Genomic DNA, 22112 nt, shown 5'->3' with positions numbered 1-22112 from the left:
AATCATAGGGTGATCAAATATTTATTGACCTCACTGTATGTTCTTGTTATCTAATATAGGAAATCGTATTTGTGATATTTTCAAAACAGATCTGCTTTTTGTTTGTTTTGTCTACATAGAAAAAAAAGAAAAGGAAGAACAAAAAGAAAAAAGATGGCACCTTGTCATCAGATCAAGATCTGTCACACATTTCTCTGGGAGATAAGCAGGGGAAGGAGACACAGGGAGAAAGAAATTCTTCTGACAGTGAAAGCTCAGACAATGCAATGGACACAACACCAGACTCACTCCAAGATAGGCTTTCCTCGTTAGAAAGCCAGCCTAGTTCCTTAACAGCTAATGATATTGTTGCCATTGCTGAAGATGCACAAGCCAATCAGAGTGAAAAGTCTGATGCCCCAGTACAGGCAAATACAGTGGAGCAGTCTGCGGCGGCAACAAGTAGCCCAAACGAGATGGAGAGCAGTGCACAAACATCTCCTGACAATCAGCCACAGAAGACAGAACCAACCAACACTCCAGCTGAATGTCCTGCTTCAGAGGACAAAAAGAGTACAACCCCTCAGTCACCTTCAAATAAAGGGACCAAGGCCACTACGGCTAAAGATCCAAAGGAGAAAACCTCAAAGAACCAGAAAGAAGCAGACAATGCTAAAAAACCTAAACAGGACCAGAATGCTAATGTGGCTGCAAATGCAAAGCAGTCAAAGGAAAACACCCAGAAGGGAAAAAATCAGCAGGAACAGAAACCGAAACAGGCTGTAGCAAATGACCAACAAAAGGTTTTTGGAACTTATACAGCAAAGGTATTACTGGCTAATGCAGTATATGTGAAAATAATTGTTACTGACCAACAATAACATTTATGGGAGAGACGTCAGTCCCATAACCTTGAGATGTATTTATCCAACATATTTAATGCTACAGGCTGACACTGGCTCCAGTGTGGACCCAGTGGAGAAGATGGAGATTCAGCAGTCAGGGAGCGGGCAGGACTCGACTCCAGCTCAGCCTTCAAATGATAACAAAGGATCTAAAGATGGTGATGATAACAGCAAAAGTTCAAAAGCTCAAACAGCTCCGCCCCCAAAAAGGTGATAAAACTCTCTCAGATAACTGTATATTTTACCTTTAACTCATCTTTGCTCATTTTTTTTTATTCAATAAATCTATTTTTACTTTTCAGAGTGACACGGAACACAAGCATTGCTGCTCGTGACAGGCTCACAATTTATTTCCATGCGGTCCTCTCAAAGGATTTTGGATTTGATCCAGAAGAAGATCTTATCTTCATCAGGGCTGGGTCATGCATTGGAAAATGGAATGAAAATGCAGCTCAACTGTTTGTGACCAGGTACTTGCTCTTAAGTTAACAGTCATTGAAATTAAGAATGTTAATTACTTTAAGAAAATATTAAATCAAAACACTCAAAATTTTCTACACTAAAAATAAATACAAAAATAGTCAATACATGAATTTCAGCACTACATTTACAAAAAAACACTAACACACAGATGCACACATGTAAGGAGGTTTTTAGATCAAAATCTAACCTTATAATGCATGCCATGAAAAATATATTGTGCTATATTCGCAAATGGAAATTGTATACTGAAATCACAATCTAACTCAAATCTTTTGCACTTGTATAAAGGATTTGTAAAGGATTTTCCTTTACATTGTAATATTTAAAGACACTTTTAAAACTTACAGTTTTTCTCAAATGCTAAAACACATTTCACAAACGTTTCCACCATGTTCCCCAATGTCTAAACACAACACCCTTTTCTAAAGCTACATAAACACAACCACACCTTCCCACTGCAAAACACAAACTCCCACACCAAGAGAGCAGCTCGAAGCTGTCAAAACTGTAAACACTATACACAGCATTACACACTACAGCAAAACAATTGAAAACACAATGCTCAATTTGTGAGACGGTTCTTTGGTCCATAACTGCCAATGCATATTCTTATAAACTGTACAGTAACGGATCGTCATAGAACCCTGCAGAGGATTAGGCATTTAGATTTGTGAGTTTCACATGAAGACTATAAATCTATAAAAACATCCTGCATGTACGTACACTACTGTAACACAACTCAATGCAAAAACAGAATCTATCGCACACAACAGTACTCTCGGAAACATGATCAGGGTGTGAAGTCTTTTTTATTGTCTACACGGTCTTTTTACAGTATTACACACAGTCACCGTGTGGCATCATGTCGCCGAGCTGCATTGGGCCACATCACCTCATCCACATCACAGGCTATATTGTCCCTTGCTAGGCACCGCGGGAAAAACGCCCTTGAATGGCGAATCCATCCCTGGAAGGCCTCCACTGGGATGTCAGCACAGGCCAGCTCCATTGCCCGTACGAGGTTCTCTCTTGTGTATGGCTGTCTGTCATACACCTTCCATCTCCATGATGAGAAGAACTCCTCTATAGGGTTCAGGAAAGGGGAGTAGGGTGGCAGACAGACGTTTAAAAAGTGGTCACTGTTGGTGGTGAACCACTCTCTGATTTGGTGTGTTTTGTGGAAGCAGACGTTGTCCCAAATGATCACATACATGTGATGTGCTAGCCTAGGATGGTGTTGTTGACGGTCCAGGAGGATGTCTTTTAGCTCCTCTAGGAAGGTGAGGAGACGTTGGGTGTTGTAAGACCCAAGGACAGCATGCCGGTGGACAAGCCCCTCCGTACCCATAGCTGCACAAAGAGTAATATTACCCCCCTGTTGGCCAGGAACCTCAGTGATGGCTCTTTGGCCAATGATGTTACGGCCTCTTCGCCTTCGTTTCTGGAGGTTGAAGCCAGCCTCATCCAGGAAGAGGTACTCATGGGGTCTGGCCATCGCGTCCAACTGCATTATCCTCTGTGAACATGGAAAAGCGTACAGGTGTTCAGAACGGTCAATCAGGTAGCACAGTATTGTCCAGAAGTAATGTAGGCCACTAAGCAACACAGTATGTCCACTAACTGTAATGTGGACATGGATGTATACGTACTTGCACATACTCGTAACGTTGTTCTATGTGTCGCGCAGAGTTGCGCTCAAAGGGAACCCTGTAGACCTGTTTCATCCTCATCTGTTGGCGCCGGAGAACTCGGTCTATTGTGGACACGCTGACAGCATCAATGTTCTCAAAGTTTACATTATCTGCAATGACTTTGTCTCTGATCTCTCGGAGTCTAATGAAGTTGTTCTCACGGACCATATCTGCAATGAGGGTTTCTTGTGCCGCTGTGAATATGGCAACCCTCCCACCTCTATGTGGCATTCCTTCAGCTCTAAAGAAAGAAACATGTGTTGTCAATTGACTGATTTATATGTAAAACTACATGTAAAGTAACAGACCACTTTCACAGGCCTGTAAAACTGTAGTGTGACAAAGAAAGAAATAGCATACTATACCTGTTGTGTTGTCTAAATGCCTTGATAATGGTGGCCACGGTGAACCTACTCAGGTTTGGATGTACTCTTCGTCCCGCTTCAGCCATTGTCATGCCATGGACAATGACATGATCAATTACTGTTGCTCGCATATCATCTGTTATGATGGTGCGAGGTTGTCTTCTTCTCCCACCTGGACCTTCTCCTCTCTCTTGTTGGCCTCCTTCTCTTCCTCCTCTACTCCGAACTCCTCTTCTTCTTAGGCCTTCACCTCTTCCTCCTCTGATCTCAACCCCTCTTCCTCTTTGGCCTGCAGCTCTTCTCCTTCCGCACGCTCGAATGCCTTCATCCATTGTGATTGTTTGGTATCTTCACCAAACTATGCTTTTATAGGTGGGGTCACATCATTAGCAACAGGTGTCTTCCATTTTGAGTCGTTGTGTGTAGTGACTGACGCCAGGTGTGTTCCCTGTGTTCAAAGATTGGTGACTGTGGCAAGCATTTTGCATCACATGGGCTTTCATTTGAGAATATGAGCAGAGTTGTTTTGCAACATGTGTTTTAGCAAGGAAAAATGTGTTTAGACTTATGAGTACAGAGGGTTGTGTTTTGTGAATTGTGTCTTCATGTGACATGTGTTTATGGTACTGGAATATGGTGGCTACATTTAGTAAATGTGTTTAGACTACTGGTCATTTGGGTTACAGGATTGGCTTTTGTGTTTTAACATTTGAGAAAAACTGTAACGCTTAAAAAAGCTGGAGAAATTAGGCTGTAGTGCGAACATAAGTACCTCACATAAGTACCTGGAACACTAGTCGTCGTAAAGTCGGTATTTCACTAACTTGATGATTACTGGCGACATGCTTCTCTATTGGTCTCTACTATGTGGCTGCCCACATGGTTACTTAGTATTTATTTGTGTCAAAGGATTCAAATCAAATGTTTTTGACCTATAAGACAATGATCTAGTTAAACAGAAATACCTCTGAAGGAGGTCTGTCTGTGCTGGTTTGCCTTGGTCTCATTGAAAGCTATAGAAACATACTCTTTTATTCGATCATAATCCATTTCTGATGTTTAAATGCCAACTGTGGAGTGTTTTGCCAGTGGAATAAAGGGCAGTATTGACATTGGAGCAACACAGGTTCACTGAATGAAAAATCACATTTTTTTTTGTGTTAATACTCACAGACTTAACTGACTTCTGACAGTTAATGTTTGTTTATGAACAATGAAGTAAATATTTACAGTTGCCAGAAATTGTCAGAAATGAACCCCTAGTGAACTACAGCAAACTATGCTAAGTATTTCAGCTTTTGTTACCCATGCTTGAATCTTAGATTTTCATTAACCTGTTGTTGTTTGCCCAATCTTTCTTATTTTTCACTTTTCATGGGCACTACCACTCTAAAAGACTTTTTTTAGGGATGATGTGACACAGTCATTTAGTCATCAGCATTTGATTCTTGTCAAAGTTAATCAGATTCTTTTGTTTTCCTGTTTCAAAACAAAAATTCAGGAATTGTTGAATCCCTGTCTAATATATGTCACCCACGGACCTAAGGAAATATTCATGTATTATGTCAGTGGTTATATAGTAGCTTATGAGTGCATATTTACTTAGTACATCACTTTTCATTTTGACATGACATACTAACTGTAATGCATCTATGATCTTAAACCCTGGCATGACTTCTTCTAGTGTGCATGCACAAGCTAGACTTTTCTTATATCTTTTCCGACTGACTTTATACAATCTACATATGACTTTCATTTTCATACAGGGATCTTGGAGAGCATGGGTTTCTGGTTCAAGGCAGGCTGACAAGTAGCAAAAAAGAAGCTGTGTCTGAGTCAATACCATACAAATATGTTGTATACAAGGCTAAAAAGGATGCATATGAGTATGAATACATATATAAACTGGACTCTACACAACAAATCACCAACAGATGTTTGTTTGTTAAAGAGCACCTCATCAATGATGACGGTAATTATAATTCTCATTTAGTCAAGCTGTAATTACACTTTTTCTGCTAATATGCTGATGACATTAACATATTTTGTTGTGTGTCCTTTAAAGTAAATTTTTGTTGTATTCCTTTTGCAAAAGGAGACTGGCATCAATATGATGATATCATCTGTGTTAAACCCTCAAAGAATGTGTTGGAGCGATTGGTAGAGAAGTTCTGGCCTGAAAAAAGAAAGGATCTCATTCAAGGCAGAGAAATTGCTGGGAACATAATGCTGGAGACCATATTTGATCTTCTGAGGAGCTGGAATGACACCAATCTGAGAAGTTTTCTGGTCCAACTTAATCAGTTCATACAGGTTTATGGGGACCCCTTTGTGTTTGAAGAGAAACAAAAGAAATGGTACTCCTTAAAATATGGAGAAGAAGATGTAAGTTTACAATATTTCTTTACAAAGTATAGAGGTTATGGACAGGTTATGGCCACTTCAGCTGACTTGTTTCTATTTTTGTATTATATCTTAGGTGAGAAAAATGCTTAAAGCATTCATGCTAGCAAATGTGACTCCGCTGTTGGAGAATGGAGATCATAGGAGTCTCTACATTCAGGATCCCTTGAAAGCAGCTGTGATCATGCTTCACATATCGAAACAATATCAAATCAGATTTGAACAGTCTGAGCTTCATCGGCTCTGTGCGGCACTAAGTTTACCCAAACTAGGGAAGGATGACTTCCTTCAGTACTGGGCAGAGTTTTCTCAGCATGTGTCTGTTTTCAAAACGTAGGTACCCCGTCTTTTCAATAATACTGGAATCATAATCTACTGACTTAAAAGTAATAACCTTACTGCATATATTTGTGTTAATTATCATTTTTCTGTTCATATGTTCAAATAATTATTGCTACAGTTTGCCAGAATCATTGGTGTATCTAATAAACACTGTAAAAAGAATGGGGATGCCTCGATGGATTGTGGTACTGCCACTTCTCCACCTCCTCAAGGGTAACACAAAGCCTTTTGAAGCACCATCATCTGGAAACGGGAAGTATGGCCCATCTTGGGCAGGATTGGGAGGCCTTGACATGGGCACCTCGGCTTATATGAGCAGTCAGGAAAAGAGGTATGGTTCCCTATTCCTTTGCTTTGGTTTTGCTTGCCCAGACATGTACCAGTGCATTGGAACCAATACACATTAATTTATTATTGTGTATATTTTAATTGGATTTTTTCAGAGCACTGATAAATGTGATGAAGAACCGCAGCCACTTAATGGAGGTCGATGCGCTTTTACTTCGATCCTGCTTGTACCTGATGTCACTTGATGAACTGACTGAGTGTAGCACTGAACTTAAAGCTGAGCTTTTGGACATGCTCCATGTTTTCCTTAATAAGGTTCCTCAGGACATCACTGGCGGCAACATGCAGGTAAATTAAAGAAAGTGTAGTAAGTGATCAAAGTTAATCCATTCATGGAGTATGTGGAACATATAACTTTCCATGTACTTAGTTTAGTGTGACTTTAAATTTATAATTGTAAAAAGCTGCATCATTGATATGTATATCTACTGATCAGACATTGGGGAACGCTTAGAACTCCTTGCTAGTGACAGTTGAGAATTTTAACCATCATGTTATAAACTAAATAAATGTTCATGATTTTCTCTTTCTAGGCAGTATCTGACACTCTCACACACATTCAAGGGAATCTCATTGAGGAAAAATACAGGTAATTTTCAGTTTTTTATTTGAATAACAGGAGGTCACTAGGCACTGCAGTTGTAGTTGTTGTTTAAAACTACACTACTTAAAAAAATTAAAGGAACACTTTGAAAACACATCAGATCTCAATGGAAAGAAAAAAAACATATTAAATATCTCTACTGATATGGAATGGATAAGGTGTTTGGAAAGAAAGGGTCCCACATCATTTGATGGAAATGAAAATGATAAACCCACGGAGGGCTAAATCCAAAGACACCTCAAAAATCAAAGTGAAAACAAAAGTCATGTGGAACGCTAGACTATTTTGTGGAAATTTTATTGCTTTCACTGTTACTAAGTAGTTTGTATGGTCCCCACATGCCAGTATGCATGCATGACAATGTTAGGGAATGATCCTAATAAGACAATGCATGGTGTCCTGGGGGATCGTCTCTCAGATCTGGACCAGGGTATCAAGGACCTTCTGGACAGTTTGAGGTGCAGTATAGCAGCATCAGATGAATGGAAACATAGTCCTATTGGATTGTGGCAGGCAAGCGTGGGGGGCAATTAATGAATTTGATTACTTCATTCTCAGGAAATTACTGTTTGCTTCCACCACATGAGACTCAGCATTGTTGAGCACCATGACGAACTCAAGACTCAATGCACCTGTATAGGGTCTGACTGATTTTTGTGCATCCCTCCACTGACATGCCTTGCCAGACCAACGTTGACCCACGACCAAACAAGTCATGCTGACTGCTGTTAGTCACCGTCACCTTCACCCTCCACATCTTCTCGAGCTCTTCTCTGAGACCTTGGTATTTCTCGAACTTCTCGTGTTCCTTCTTCCTGATGTTGCTGTCATTCGGAACTGCTACATCGATCACTACGGCCGTCTTCTTCTGTTTGTCTACCACCACTTTGTCCGGTTGGTTAGCCACCACCATTTTGTCCGTCTGTATCTGCAACTCCCACAGGATCTTAGCTCGGTCATTCTCCACCACCCTTGGGGGCATCTCCCATTTTGACCTCGGGACTTCCAGGTTACACTCTGCACAGATGTTCCTGTACACCAGGGGTCGGCAAGGGTTAACTGATGGCACGACCATATCTGGACTGGCCATCGGGCATACCGGACCTTTGCCCGGTGATTTTTCGTTTTTAGTATTTTAGTATCTTTTTTTTTTTTTTTTTTTTTTTTTTTTTAGTAACGTATAAACAGTGAAAGATGGTGGATTGGCCAGATGCTGGCAGATGTGTAAAAATAACTCAGATATAAACCAAGTTCAGGTGTAGTTTATTTTCGTTGTGCTGACTTTTTAGTTAGTTACAATAACTCGTACTGTGTACTAGCTAGCATGACGGAGTTTCTATACAGCTGGGTGGGTGCGATGTTACTGATAGTGAACTTTATTTTATTCATAAGGTTTGTTAGTAGAGTTGCTAACCGTCCCATAAAAAACGAAATCGTCCCGCATTCAGAGAAAGTATCACGCGGTTCGTATTGAGCTGAAAACGAACACAGTTTGTCCCGTACTTCAGCTACAATGAAAAATACACAAAGCTGGAGTTATTCTGCGTCTTTACGCTGTCAGCTGCCTCTTCTTCTCTCATTCAATCATGAAACTGATCAATGATCAGCTGATTGGTATTTCTGACACAAGTCCCGTCTCTTGTTTGTTTATCGCCCACTTTGCGCCAGAAAGATGAAACCAGCGGATGTCGCGCTAAACAACAGCAGCGCGTTTAAGTTTGATCAGCTCTTGTTAGAATTTATTTAATATTAATTTCTAGTATCATCTGATGTTTTCTGGAGCCACAGCTGTAAAGCTGCTGGTCATGGTATTGGTTTGGTTATCTGGTGAGAGGGAAACATGAAGATGAAACCAGGAGATGTCCTTACTGAATCATCATGTGATGGTGAAACAGGTTTACCTTTTAGGTGACATGAATGAGTTGAAGGGAAGTTATGAACTGTTTCTGAGAGACAAATAACACCAGGATCCTTTTCTAAGTAGCTGACAGCTGGTAACTGTGCAGGGGCGGGTCTAGCAAAGTGTTGCCAGGGGTCCATGTAGGGCATTAACAGGGAAAGGGGGACACAGAGAAATACTTCTCTTTCTTATTCTCATTTAAAATTTCTAGCCAAATCTTATAACCAAAGTTTTTATCTGACGTAAAATGTTTAGAAATCATACATATACCAACAAGACAGTGTACATCACTGTCACAACAGCGTTTGTTGTCATTCAAAGGCTTTATAGATTTTCCTGTAATACCTGGTGGGCCGGTCTCCAGTCAAAATGCCCAGGCCGATTTTTTTTGTCCCAGTCCAGCCCTGGGCACGACACGCAGTGAGTTAATCTGAGAAGGTTCATTAAAAAATAAATGGCCGCACCAGCGGTGGACATCGCAAATTAGCTTGCATAGACACATTAGTTGGGCCGCTTCTTAATGACGGTATCTTAACTAACAACCCCAACTACCAGATTCAACTTGTAATTGGCTAAAAATCTCACAGCCTACTGGTGAGAGGGACGTTGCTAGCTGTCAGTTTTTTCAAGCGATGTTGAAATTTCCACGTTCCGACACAAATGCTTCAGGAGCTCTCCGCTCAGCACAGCAACTGTTAATATAGAGCATTATTAAATTAATTGCTAATGCAATTATATGGCACATTGACTTCTGAGGAAATTTTAGATGGCACTTGCCATCCTGGTGGTGTGGATCAGTCAATCGATGTGTCGTTCACTCGATCCCGCACTTGATGGTGACTTGTGCTATGGGCTTGGAGTTGGCCTCTAGTGTTGTCCGCCACATCCCCATTGAGTTCCTGATGAAGGCTCTCAGGGTCCTGTTGATCTTGTACAACTTTAGGCATATATATATATATATATATATATATATATATATATATATATATATATATATATATAAATCAAAGACACTAATATTGTTAAAATTTGGTGTTGTGTATTTCCATAGTTGATGTTATCGTTGTTTTAAATTGATACATATTGAATTATTTACATTTTTGTTTTTTTTGTTTTCTCCTAGTTATTTTACAGCAACTTATAGGAGAGAGTGCTTGGCAACAGCAGTGAAACTGTTAGAAAAGATCTGCAATGGTGTGAAACCAGCATCATATACCCAGAACTATCCTGACATTCCAGTGGCATGCATGAATCTGGTTGCATCTGTTTCAAACTTTTTTCAGTTTGACAAGCAACAGGTAGGTAAAGTGTGTAAATCTAGGAAATCAGGTGTTTATTTGTGTTATTATATTAATTATTCTAATTTAGGAGACCCAAGAACGAGATCAAGAACAACGATTTGTAAAAGGCATGGTGATCACTCAGCCGATGAAGATAATCAGAGGATGGATCGCTCAGTCATTTAAACAGAGTTTGCTCAACAGGAGTTTGTGGTTAAGACAAGTTAAAGCAACAGATGAGATTGAAGTGAGCAGCTTTCTTTCTTTCTTTTTTGTATACTTAAAAAAATAAAACACTAAATATACAAACTGACCACTTCCTCACCGGTAAAGGATGCTGACAAAAATAAGGCTTTAATGAATTGCATATTACAGATGTGGAACAACATAATCTCCATCCATTTCAAAGATGAGGATTGCACTAAAGAGTGGCAACAGACATTAACTATGGATTTTGAGGGCAAGTATAGACAGGTAAGGGATTTATTTTTATTTATTTATTTATTTATTTATTTTAGGGGGGCACTTATTATTATTATTATTATTATTATTATTATTATTATTTCTTTTTTTGGAAAAGTAGAACAGATTTATGTTTCCATGTGATTTTTAGGGATATCCACTGGATCAGATTGAATTCTACTGCACCAAGATAGAAGATCTTAGTGATTCCCATCCACATGTTGCAGCTAGTGTGGAAAAGTGTGCTCTTGAGGCTGTTACATCTTTGTGCCAGGTATAAAGTGTTCTTGTTATAATTTACTTTCATGAGTGGCATACTATTTGCTAATATTGATAATAAGATTTAACAGATGTTTTATTAAATGTTGAAATACAAGGACCTGGATTTACATTACTCTTACGTTCAAGGTGTCAAAACATAATTCACTGTGTTTTTTCTATGTTACATGAAGAACAAGAATGAGGGAAAACTCTTTGAGAGGTTCAAAATAAACAGCAAATTTGGGAAACTCATCTCTGCCATTATTGAGAAATCCTGGCCAAAGGACAGTCAAGGGAAATACCACTCTGATGAAGAAGTTGTTCTTCAACACCTGCTCTCTTGGACTGCTGCCAAAGACATTTTCCAGCTCCATGGTATTCGCTAAGAAAAATACAGAGCGTTTGAAATTGCAAAAAAAAAAATTTATCACAATATTTAACTTATATAAACACACAACTTACTGCAGTAGGTAATCAGGCCTTGGTTTGTGAGCCTGTGGTTCAAGTTAATGAAATCATTGCTGTGGTATTAGAAAAAACACTTACATGTAAATTCTGTCACTGCAGGAGCAGATGAAAAGCTGATTGAGCAGCTCTCTCCAGATACCAGAGACAGAATTGCAATAGGGATATCCTCATTTACAGCCATGAAAAATCAACTGGTTCAAGGAAACATTAAGATCAGCCTGCTCAACATCATTTTGGAAAGGCGTGAGGCCTTCTTAGAACTGCTGAAGATAGGTAATTTGCCATCACAGATGTCTTCAGAGTTATTTTGAAAAATTAAGTGTGTATAGTGTACAGTTGTCTAATAGTAATCATAATTATTGATGTTTGTGTTTTTGACTTGATACTAACAGACTGCCTCTCTGAGACTGGGCAATACAAGGATCATGACAAAATGAAGAGGCTGTTGAAGTGCAGAGAAGATGAAGTAAAAGCTGTATATCATGAAAAGGAGCTTGTTGATGTTCTCTTAACTAAGAGCCATCAACTTGAGGAACACATGACAGGTATGTTGACTGAGTTTGTGCCATTAGTCTTAACTATCAGTCTTAATTATTAACATCCATATTAATTTCCATAATAGTTGATGTTGATGAACTGGAAGGAAACCAACAAGTCAACATTATAACCACACCTTTGGACCATTTCATGGAGGTTCATCAGTTTGACCAGATGCCCTCCGCAATAACTGGCATTGTCACCTTCTTCAATCTGGACGAAGAAATCAGAAACATGGCAGAAAATTTATACACATTCAGGGACAGTATTGTCTTCAAAATGTGTTGGGACAAACAAGCCAAGTTCCTGGCCAATGAAGAAATGGAAGACAATCCTGATGAGCATCAGGTAGTGGACATTAGGGCAACACTACAAATGATACATGATGACATTTACATAGATTGCTACAACCATTATAAAGATATCTACACTCACCTGAAGGATGGCACTATAAGGCTTGAAGAGGTTAACCAGTTTTTTAAAGCTTTCAAGGGCAAGTATGAAGATCTTGCAAAAGACCTAGACATCATGTGCGGAATGAATAAATCAAGGGACAAACAATGGATCAACAGCAGGGTTCAACAGATCGAGCAGTACCACGAACTTCATCTCGCTGTGACTTCAGCTCAAGTAATCATGAAAGTCAAAGAGACACTTGGTCTTCAAGGTGACTTCAGAGTTCTGGAGACACTCACAGAAGTTGTAAGTAGCTTTGTGTATAAAGAATTATCAATCTAAAAAGCTATTTTGCATTCCACACAAGCTTTGAGTTATTGTATTTGATGATGGATATACATAATAGATGGAACATAACAGCACAGTTCTTTGTTTTACTTCATTTTAAACCGTTTAGCACGTTTTAATTTAAGGCTCCCTGTGAAGAGTGTCTCTGATCATATTTCCATGGTTAGAATGTAACTCTAGTTTTCCTGTCTCCCCACCACTCAGAACGATATAGACTTTCAGAAAGAGCCACTCAGCCGGATTGACAATGAGTTGATGCAGGCAAAGACTGTTCTAGTGGACATAACCGAACCCCGCAGGCTGTGTCTGCAGGAACTGGAACTAAGGGGACACTTTGTGACATGGGTGAAGGATGCCCTTGAAGGTAAGTGTAGTTATGCATTTTCTTGTTAATGTCTATCCATTGTGTAGCACCCCACCCGTGATACCCGTTTAATACTCCCAAATTCCCATCCGGGCTACAATTGCACACTACTACAGCTATGCTGCAATATCCATTGGAGCATGGCTGTAGTAGTGTGCTGAACATTTTTTAAAATTTCCTTTGTAACTACTGACATCAGCAACTATGGGAGTGTCTACTGCAAGAAATAAATGAATGGACTGCACATATGCTTCATTTTCTTATGGCAATGACTCCATCTTACACTTTGTAATATGGTATAATGCTACGTGCAGTTAGAAACCTCTCGAAATTAGACTGGTTCTCTAAAGTCACAAAGGAAAAAATTGGCTGCACAACACCAAGTTTACCAGGATTGTGTTGCAGGAAGCAGGTATGCAGGTTAGACAACTCTATATGCTCACATTTACATCCATACCAGTTTAAGATCATCAGCTAACCTACCATGCATGTTCATGACCTGTGTCAGGAGGCTGGAAGACCCAGAGAATATTCACACAATCGCTGGGAGAACATGCAAACTCAACATAGAAAGGCCCCAGCCTACCAGCAGCTTCAAATTCAGAACAGTCCTGGTATAAATCAATGTCACCAACCACTAACCACCACCCTATTTCTGTTTATTTAAATGTATTTTGCAGATATCAATGAGTTAAAAGTGTTTGTTGACCTGGCTTCTATCTCTGCGGGAGAGAATGATATGGACGTGGATCGTGTTGCGTGCTTCCATGATGCAGTTCTTGGCTACTCTTCATTGCTTTATGAGCTAAAAAAAGACTCTGGTTTTAAAGCCTTCAGAGAAGTGCTCAAGAAGGTCTGGAGGGCTTTGGAGAATGACAGCAACCTACCCAAAAAACTGGTGAGAAGATCCCTCCGAACACTTAAAGCAAAAATATGATCAGGATGGCCTTTGATATGAATGTTAGTGTCTTACAGTGGGGTTATTGGGGTAAAGGCTAACCTTATGAAAGGTAAACTGAAACACAACACAATTATGAAGAGTATCTTTTCTTACAGCGGGACAGTGCACGTCATTTGGACTGGTTGAAGACTGTGAAGGACAGTCATGGTTCAGTGGAACTGTCATCCCTCTCCTTAGCATCAACCATCAATAACAAGGGTATCTACTTGATCAATGCACAAAATGTAAAAAAGGTAAATAATGCAGTGAAAGTTGATTGCATCCCTAGATCAGTACAGCACACATGTTAGACTAAGATGTGAGACAAAAAGTCTCCAAATATATGCATGAGAATTTCTTTTTTCCCCCCCTGATCTAGTTGAGTCTTGACACTGCCCTGAAGCTGCAGATTCCAGAGGAGCATGATGGCGGTCAGCAGATGCGCTGCTATTCCCTTGAGGACTTGAGGGAGCTGCAGAATAAACTCATGCTCATGTCTGGGAAAGGGGATCAAGGGCAATGTGAAGTTGATTATTTTGCAGAGGTACGTTGCAATATTTTCCTTTTCAGTATCTGAGATTCCAATAATTCAGATAATATATTTTGTAAATATTATTTTAAATTGATAAAATTGTCTACATCATCAATAATGCTCAATAATCCATAATGTCAAAAGCTAATATCTAGATGATATAGACCTATTAAAATTAGGTCCTACAATTTACAGTACATGTGAAGACATGTCCAAAAAATCCAGATAACTCTCTTCAGATTTATTTGATAAAAATGTGGTGATGTATAGGTCAATTTTGGGATATACTACCATTTCAAACCTTTAGTGCATTGCATTCAAAATTTATAAAAAGAAAGAGAAGAGCTATTTACTACATAAATGTGCAGCTATATGATCATAGACTCATGCTTGACAGAGAAACTGATTCCACAATGAAATTGGTGTAACTTTGTATGCTTTTTGAACTTATTTATTTGCAGCTGACTCTGGGCTTGTTTCTGTTTTTCAGGTTTTTGCCAGCGTTCAAAGACTAACTGAGGCATTCATTGCTCTTTACACTGCTGGGAATCCACTGTTCAGGCACTGGGAAGTGCAAATCAACTGTTGTTCCAAAAGTCAGGCACCCAGCATTATGATGGATTTCAACTTGGACAGTGTTATCAGTGTCATTGTGGAGGGCAGCATAGAAGAGAAGCTTCCTGAACTTTGCAAGAAAATGGAGAAATGTCTTGACTTCTGGATGGATTTTGTAGACAAACAGAGATCCCAGCATTACTATCTTAACTACTACACAGCTGAACAGATTGTCTACCTATGCAACAAGCTGACTTTGCAAAATGTTACCAATGTAGAAGATCAGGTTCTCATGATGCTTTCTTTCATCAAGCCGAACTGCACATACTCAGATTTGAGGGAAGTTTGGCATGAACTTCAGTATGAAATCCTCAAAAAACCAGAAGAGCAAAATGAGGACATTGAGTTTCAGACCTTTGTTGTGGTGCAAAGCAGTGAGGGGGAAGACCCAGACTTCACCAGCCAAATGGGTCCTCTGGCAAGTCTCGTAGAACAGGCAGAAGGTTTACCAAAATTTGATCACATATGGAATGCTTATATGAAAGACATGAGAAATTTTCTCCCCCACATTCTTGATATAAAAAATCTTGGAAGACTGTTGGATATCCTGGCCAACAAACACAACGAGAGTCAAGAAGAAGACATTTCTGACGATGACACAGGGAATTTCATAAATAGACATGTTCCCAGAGGTCTGGCTGTTGGAAACCCAAACCTCATTGTTTGCCCACATGATGAGGTGTTGTCATCTTGCATTTCCATTTACATGAGCAGTGAAAATGAGACACTTCCCACGTATGATGAAGTCCTTTTATGCAACTCCATGACACCATATGAACAGGTGGAGCTATTTCTCAGACGCTGTCTCAGCACAGGCTACAGAGGACAGAAGATATACTGTTTACTGTATGGAGATCTCCTCCCTTATGATGTGAGCTCTAAAGCTGAGAACTTTTTTCAGCGAATGAAAATGCAGAGTAGAAAGGATTATAGACTTGTTATCATTTGCAGCTCAGAAAGAGAACATACCTACCTTCCATCAGCCTTCAGCCAGTACAGATTGCACATGGTTCCACAGGAACCTTTGGCAAGAATCCAGAGTTACCTGCAAAAGCACTATGCCGTCCCAGCAGATGAGTGCAGCGCCGCAGCTGCGTTTAAGGACAGACTCTGCGTTGGTGTCATTTCAGCCACAAGGGCTGGTGTTGGTATGTATAGGTGTTATTTACTGTTACTAATGGTTAAAAAGTTGTTTATGAAAATTCAAACGTGCCATATGATCTTTTGAAATTGCAGGAAAATCGCTTTACATCAGAAGGCTGTATGAAAAACTGAAGAGATCAACCAAAAAATCATCAGTGATGAAATGCATTCGCCTGATTGAGCCAAATGTTAATGAGAATGTCATCCTTCAATCACTGTTGGACGCCCCTAGAAGGAAAGAACTCACTGTGTTCCATTTTGACGTCACATCATCGGTAGTCATCAATCAATGGATTGTTTAACGTAGTGTAACCTTTTCAATATGACTTCTCTTTGCAGCTTACATAAAATGTGAAATGACTGTGTTTGTTTTGGAAAAGGTCCAGAAAGGCCTGCATGAGTTCCTCTTCAAACTGTTGATTTTGCGATACTTGCTGGACTCAGAGGGAAAGATGTGGAAGTGCAATAACAAGCAACTGTACCTTGTAGAGATTTTGGAGTCCACTGTGAAGTCGGGCAGAAATGTTTCACTTCAGGTTAGAGTTTTTATGAACACAAACATTGATGATTTGTTATCTGATTTAGAACTGTTCTTTACCTTGAGTTGTGTTTTTGTTTTCTTCTCGTATAGACTCAAAAAATCAAAAGCTCATTCATTGATGTGTTCCCAAATATTTTCTGCCGGCCACCCAAAGAGGTATTAATGCTAGAGATGAGGAAGCAAGAAGATCCCACCATTGTGAGCAATGATGACCCACTGATGGATGATGAAGAATTCAGGAGCGAGGCTTTTCAGAGACCATACCAGTATCTCACGCGGTTTCATAACCACATTAATCTAGATGTATTCACTTATAACAAAGTTGAGGGGACACATGTTGAATGTCTTCAGATGCTTCTCATGTTTTGCGGCATAATGGATCCATCCTGGGCTGAACTAAGAAATTTTGCATGGTTTCTCAACCTTCAGCTGAAAGACTGTGAGACGTCTGTTTTTTGTGATGTCACTTTCACTGGGGACACACTAACCGGATTCAAAACCTTTGTGGTAGATTTCATGATTCTGATGGCAAAGGATTTTGCCTCTCCATCACTCAGCATTTCTGACCAGAGTCCTGGCAGGCTGGAAATCGATCTGGCTGGTGTCAGAGATGAAGACTTGGCTCCTTTTCTTATCAGGAAAAGATGGGAAACAGAACCACATCCATACATATTCTTTAATGATGACCATGAGTCCATGACCTTTATTGGTTTCCATCTTCAGCTCAATGAGCAGAACTTTGTTGATGCCATTGACCCAACCTCTAACAGGGTGATTAAAAGAAATGTCATGACAAGGGCATTGTATGAAGGTCTAAAGCTGCAAAGAGTCCCCTTCAACATTGACTTTGATCGCCTTCCAAGAGCAGAGAAAATAGAGCGAATCTGTAGTGTTCTTGGTATCCAGTGGCCTCTTGATCCAGATGAAACTTATGAGCTTACAACTGACAACATATTGAAGATGCTCGCAATCCACATGCGGTTCAGATGCGGTATCCCTGTCATTATCATGGGAGAAACAGGGTGTGGTAAAACAAGGCTCATCAAATTCCTTTGTGAACTCCGGAGGAGTGGAGTGGCCACTGAGAACTTGAAACTTGTCAAGGTGCATGGAGGGACAACTTCAGAGATGATCTACACCAAAGTGAGAGAAGCAGAAGACATTGCTTCGATCAACAAACTCGACTATGGGTTTGACTCCGTTCTGTTTTTTGATGAGGCCAACACTACAGAGGCCATCAGCAGTATTAAGGAGGTCCTCTGTGATAAGACTGTAAAGGGGGAAAGTTTGACAGCCAACACTGGGTTGCAGATTATTGCTGCATGCAATCCTTACCGAAAACACACAGATGAGATGATTCAAAGGTTGGAATCTGCAGGCCTTGGGTACCGAGTTCGAGCAGAAGAGACGGACGAAAAACTTGGATCTATTCCTCTCCGCCAGTTGGTGTATAGAGTTCAAGCACTGCCACCAAGCATGATTCCCCTGGTATGGGACTTCGGGCAGTTAAATGATCACACAGAGAAAATATACATCCAGCAGATTGTACAAAGAGTTGCTGAAAAAAAAGCCATTGATGAATGTCATATCAAGTGGATCACTGATGTACTTTCATCTTCACAGAAGTACATGCGTGCGAGAAATGATGAATGCAGCTTCGTCAGCCTGAGAGATGTTGAACGTTGCATGCAAGCTTTTGTTTGGTTCTATGACAACCATGAAATGTTTTTTGCGGAGCTTAAAAAGTTTGAGAATGATAGAAATGTTGAGAAGGATGAAATGCGTCCAACATGGCCTGGGAGCCGAGACCCTGTTCTCTGGTCTCTAGTCATGGCCATTGGAGTGTGTTACCATGCCTGTTTAGAAAATAAGGATAAATACAGGCAGAAAATCAGCAAAAGTCTTCCAGCATTATACAGTCCATCAAAGGTGATGCAGGAAATCTCACTCATGCAGGATTTACTTTTGAGTGGTGTGCCAATGGGGGATACAATTGCAAGAAATAGTGCCCTGAAAGAAAACGTCTTCATGATGGTTCTCTGCATTGAACTGAGAATCCCTCTCTTCCTCGTGGGCAAACCTGGAAGTTCAAAATCTCTGTCTAAAACTTTGGTGGCAGATGCAATGCAGGGTCAAGCTGCTCATTCTGACCTGTACAAAAAGCTCAAACAGATCCACTTGGTGTCCTTCCAGTGTAGCCCTCACTCAACACCAGAAGGCATCATTAATACATTTAAGCAATGCGGACGTTTTCAGGAAGGTAAAAACCTGGATGAGTATATCTCAGTTGTGGTTCTTGATGAGATCGGGCTTGCAGAGGACTCTCCAAAGATGCCGCTGAAAACTCTTCATCCATTGCTGGAGGAGGGATGCATTGATGATGAGCCACTACCACACAAAAAGGTTGGATTTATTGGAATCTCCAACTGGGCGCTGGACCCTGCAAAGATGAACCGAGGCATTTTTGTGTCCCGTGGGGACCCTGACGAGAGGGAACTCATTGAAAGTGCTAAAGGAATCTGCTCCTCTGATGCAGTGGTTCTGGAGAAGGTCAGGGATTTCTTCCAACCTTTTGCAAGAGCCTACTTGAACATCTGCCGCAAACAAGGCAAAGGATTTTTTGGCTTACGTGACTACTACAGCTTGATAAAGATGATCTTTGCGGTCGCAAAGGCTTCTAAGCGAAAGCCCACACCAGAGGAAACCGTCAAAGCAGTGCTGAGAAATTTCAGTGGCAAGGATAATGTAGATCCAGTTACTGTCTTCACTACGAGACTGGGGATTGCACCAAACCTAGAGAACATCAGTACCATTGAGTTTGTGAGAGAAAACATTGAAGCAGTTGGACAGGAAGAAGAATGTCGATACCTCCTGGTGCTAACTAAAAACTATGCAGCCCTGCAGATCCTGCAGCAGTCCTTCTTTTCAGAAAGTGGTCAACCAGAAATTATCTTTGGTTCCAGCTTCCCAAAAGACCAAGAGTATACCCAGATCTGTCGCAACATCAACAGAGTAAAGATATGCATGGAAACAGGACAAACGGTTGTGCTCTTAAACTTGCAGAATCTCTATGAAAGTCTCTATGATGCCCTCAACCAATACTATGTTTGCTTGGGAGGGCAGAAATATGTGGACCTTGGACTGGGAACCCATCGTGTAAAATGCAGGGTTCACAAAGACTTCCGGCTAATCGTCATTGAGGAAAGAGAAGTGGTCTACAAACAGTTCCCAATACCTCTCATTAACAGGCTGGAGAAGCACTACCTGGACATCCAGACTGTTCTGAAAACCGAACAGAAGAGGATGGTGGAGGAACTGGAGAAATGGGTCCAGCTTTTTGTAACTCTCAGCAGCCAACATGCAGCGGCAGCTCAGACATACAAATATAAACCCCCAGACGTATTCATTGGGTACCACTCAGACACATGTGCTTCTGTAGTTCTCCAAGTAATAGAGAACCAGAAGGACAGTTTAGAAATCTCAGATTCTGAGAGGAGAATGCTCGACGAGGCTAAACTCATACTGCTCAAATGTGCTACACCAGACTCTGTGGTAAGGTTGGACAGTACAGCCCTTCCAAAAGTGGAAAGTGAATATCTGGCCAGGATGTACTTTGAAGAGCAGAGTAACAGCTGTTTGGCTGACTACATACTTGCTCACATAAGACAGGAGGCCCATTCTTGCTCCTTCTTCACAGAGGTAACTAAATTTGACAATTTTATATACACAAACACAAAAACATACGGTCTAATTGTAATTTTACACTTCAGGTGACAACATTCTCCAGACTTTTGACTGCTTTTGACCTCGAACCATTGGAGAAGATGTTGCACAGTGTTGAGCTTCTCTCACTCCAGCAGTTTGACACAGAGCACTCCTTCTTGAAGAAGATAAGGTTTGTTTATCTACGGAATGTATAATTTTACTCTCTTTTTTTTTTTTTACATTCACACAATAAAGTACAATAGAAGCTGTGAAACATGTCCTAGTATGAACAGTGATAGACTAGTTCTAATATCTAGTAATGTAAACATTACTAACTAATGAGACATATCCCTTTGTTACTGAATTTAAAGATTATTGTGATTGTTTTAATCTATTGGCACATTTTGACATTTACATTTTTAGAATATGTTTAGCAGCAAATATTGCATGAGAATAACTGACTATGATCTTGAGATGTGTTACAGTGTACAAACCAAGTCCTTCTCGTCTTGTAGGAACTTCCTCACAGCTGAGAATAAAAGCAGCAGCAACAGGGTCCTCATCGTCCAGAGTGATTTTGATGAAGCCAGTCTCAGCGCCAACCTCATTGCATCTGCAAAGTAGGTCCAACACTTTTTTTTGTGGGCTTTTAGCTACCATGTGGTTTGGCCATATTAACTTTTGCCGTTCATTTCCAGGTATTCATCGATTAATGAGATCAATAAGATAACCCAGGAGAACACAAGTAGAAAGGTATTTGTGTACTTCATCACCAGACTGCCAAGAATGGAAGGAGGGACTTCTTACATTGGCTTTCATGGCGGTAAGGCTTATGCAACATGGACTATATTTTTTTATTATGTAGTGTAAAGAGTGGACAATAAGCTGAGCCATGTTAATATTCACAGGCCCCTGGAGATCAGTTCATATTGATGACCTCAGACGCTCTAAAGACATTGTTTCCGACATCAAAACTTTGCAAAACATGACAATCAGTCAAATGTTTGAAACAAAGGCACCTCAGGCTGAAGGTTAGTTAATGATAAATCATTTATATAAAATTATGTTGTTGTCTCCATATATATTGTTCACTTTACAGTATTGTGTATTAAATTACAACATTTTTGTTAAAGCCATGGAGACTGATGACATGTACTCTGAGAGTGAACAGGAGGAAACTGTGCAGGAGGAAAATGTAAGTCTATAAATCCCAGCATGGTCATCACATTGTTTTCTTACATGAATGACATGCTATTTTATTGGGGATTAATCTTAACACTAGATTTTAACTAGTGTGTTCTTCTTCTGCAGACCTGGGAAAGTGTTGTGGACACTACAGCATTGCTGAGGAGCTGTGTGCAGAGTGCAGTAGCCATGCTGAGGGACCAGGTGGAAAGTGGCCTCCGCAGTACTCGGAGAGTAGAGATCCTTCTGGCACTCCTGAGTGACAATGACGAAATAACAGGTAGTAACAAAACTTTTTTCAGTACTTGTTGTTGC

The 22112-nt window shown here is 40.2% G+C and overlaps 1 protein-coding gene across 2 annotated transcripts in view; it reads left to right on the top strand.

Annotated features, from left to right (window-relative positions):
- Positions 1-22112, top strand: part of LOC146711438 (E3 ubiquitin-protein ligase rnf213-alpha-like) — a 45846-nt gene that overhangs the window by 10752 nt on the left and 12982 nt on the right. For both annotated transcript variants that reach the window (XM_085454286.1, XM_085454285.1), the window contains exons 4-34: positions 120-806; positions 928-1094; positions 1187-1354; positions 5190-5395; positions 5519-5808; positions 5903-6159; positions 6287-6499; positions 6612-6804; positions 7050-7105; positions 10144-10318; positions 10389-10547; positions 10676-10774; positions 10914-11036; positions 11215-11398; positions 11591-11764; positions 11884-12036; positions 12114-12730; positions 12977-13136; positions 13817-14034; positions 14193-14330; positions 14456-14620; positions 15099-16371; positions 16460-16641; positions 16747-16902; positions 16998-20606; positions 20678-20802; positions 21128-21232; positions 21311-21435; positions 21521-21643; positions 21746-21807; positions 21924-22077. In XM_085454286.1, coding sequence (XP_085310412.1) covers positions 120-806; positions 928-1094; positions 1187-1354; positions 5190-5395; positions 5519-5808; positions 5903-6159; positions 6287-6499; positions 6612-6804; positions 7050-7105; positions 10144-10318; positions 10389-10547; positions 10676-10774; positions 10914-11036; positions 11215-11398; positions 11591-11764; positions 11884-12036; positions 12114-12730; positions 12977-13136; positions 13817-14034; positions 14193-14330; positions 14456-14620; positions 15099-16371; positions 16460-16641; positions 16747-16902; positions 16998-20606; positions 20678-20802; positions 21128-21232; positions 21311-21435; positions 21521-21643; positions 21746-21807; positions 21924-22077 — 10516 coding nt within the window. The remainder of the gene's footprint in view (positions 1-119; positions 807-927; positions 1095-1186; positions 1355-5189; positions 5396-5518; positions 5809-5902; positions 6160-6286; positions 6500-6611; positions 6805-7049; positions 7106-10143; positions 10319-10388; positions 10548-10675; positions 10775-10913; positions 11037-11214; positions 11399-11590; positions 11765-11883; positions 12037-12113; positions 12731-12976; positions 13137-13816; positions 14035-14192; positions 14331-14455; positions 14621-15098; positions 16372-16459; positions 16642-16746; positions 16903-16997; positions 20607-20677; positions 20803-21127; positions 21233-21310; positions 21436-21520; positions 21644-21745; positions 21808-21923; positions 22078-22112) is intronic.

This window comes from Copadichromis virginalis, linkage group LG4 (assembly GCF_057382275.1).
Source record: "Copadichromis virginalis isolate Kocher_CV1m ecotype Utaka linkage group LG4, C_Virginalis_male_GT1.1, whole genome shotgun sequence".
NCBI classification, from domain to species: domain Eukaryota; kingdom Metazoa; phylum Chordata; class Actinopteri; order Cichliformes; family Cichlidae; genus Copadichromis; species Copadichromis virginalis.
This window is presented reverse-complemented; position numbering and strand designations above follow the sequence as displayed.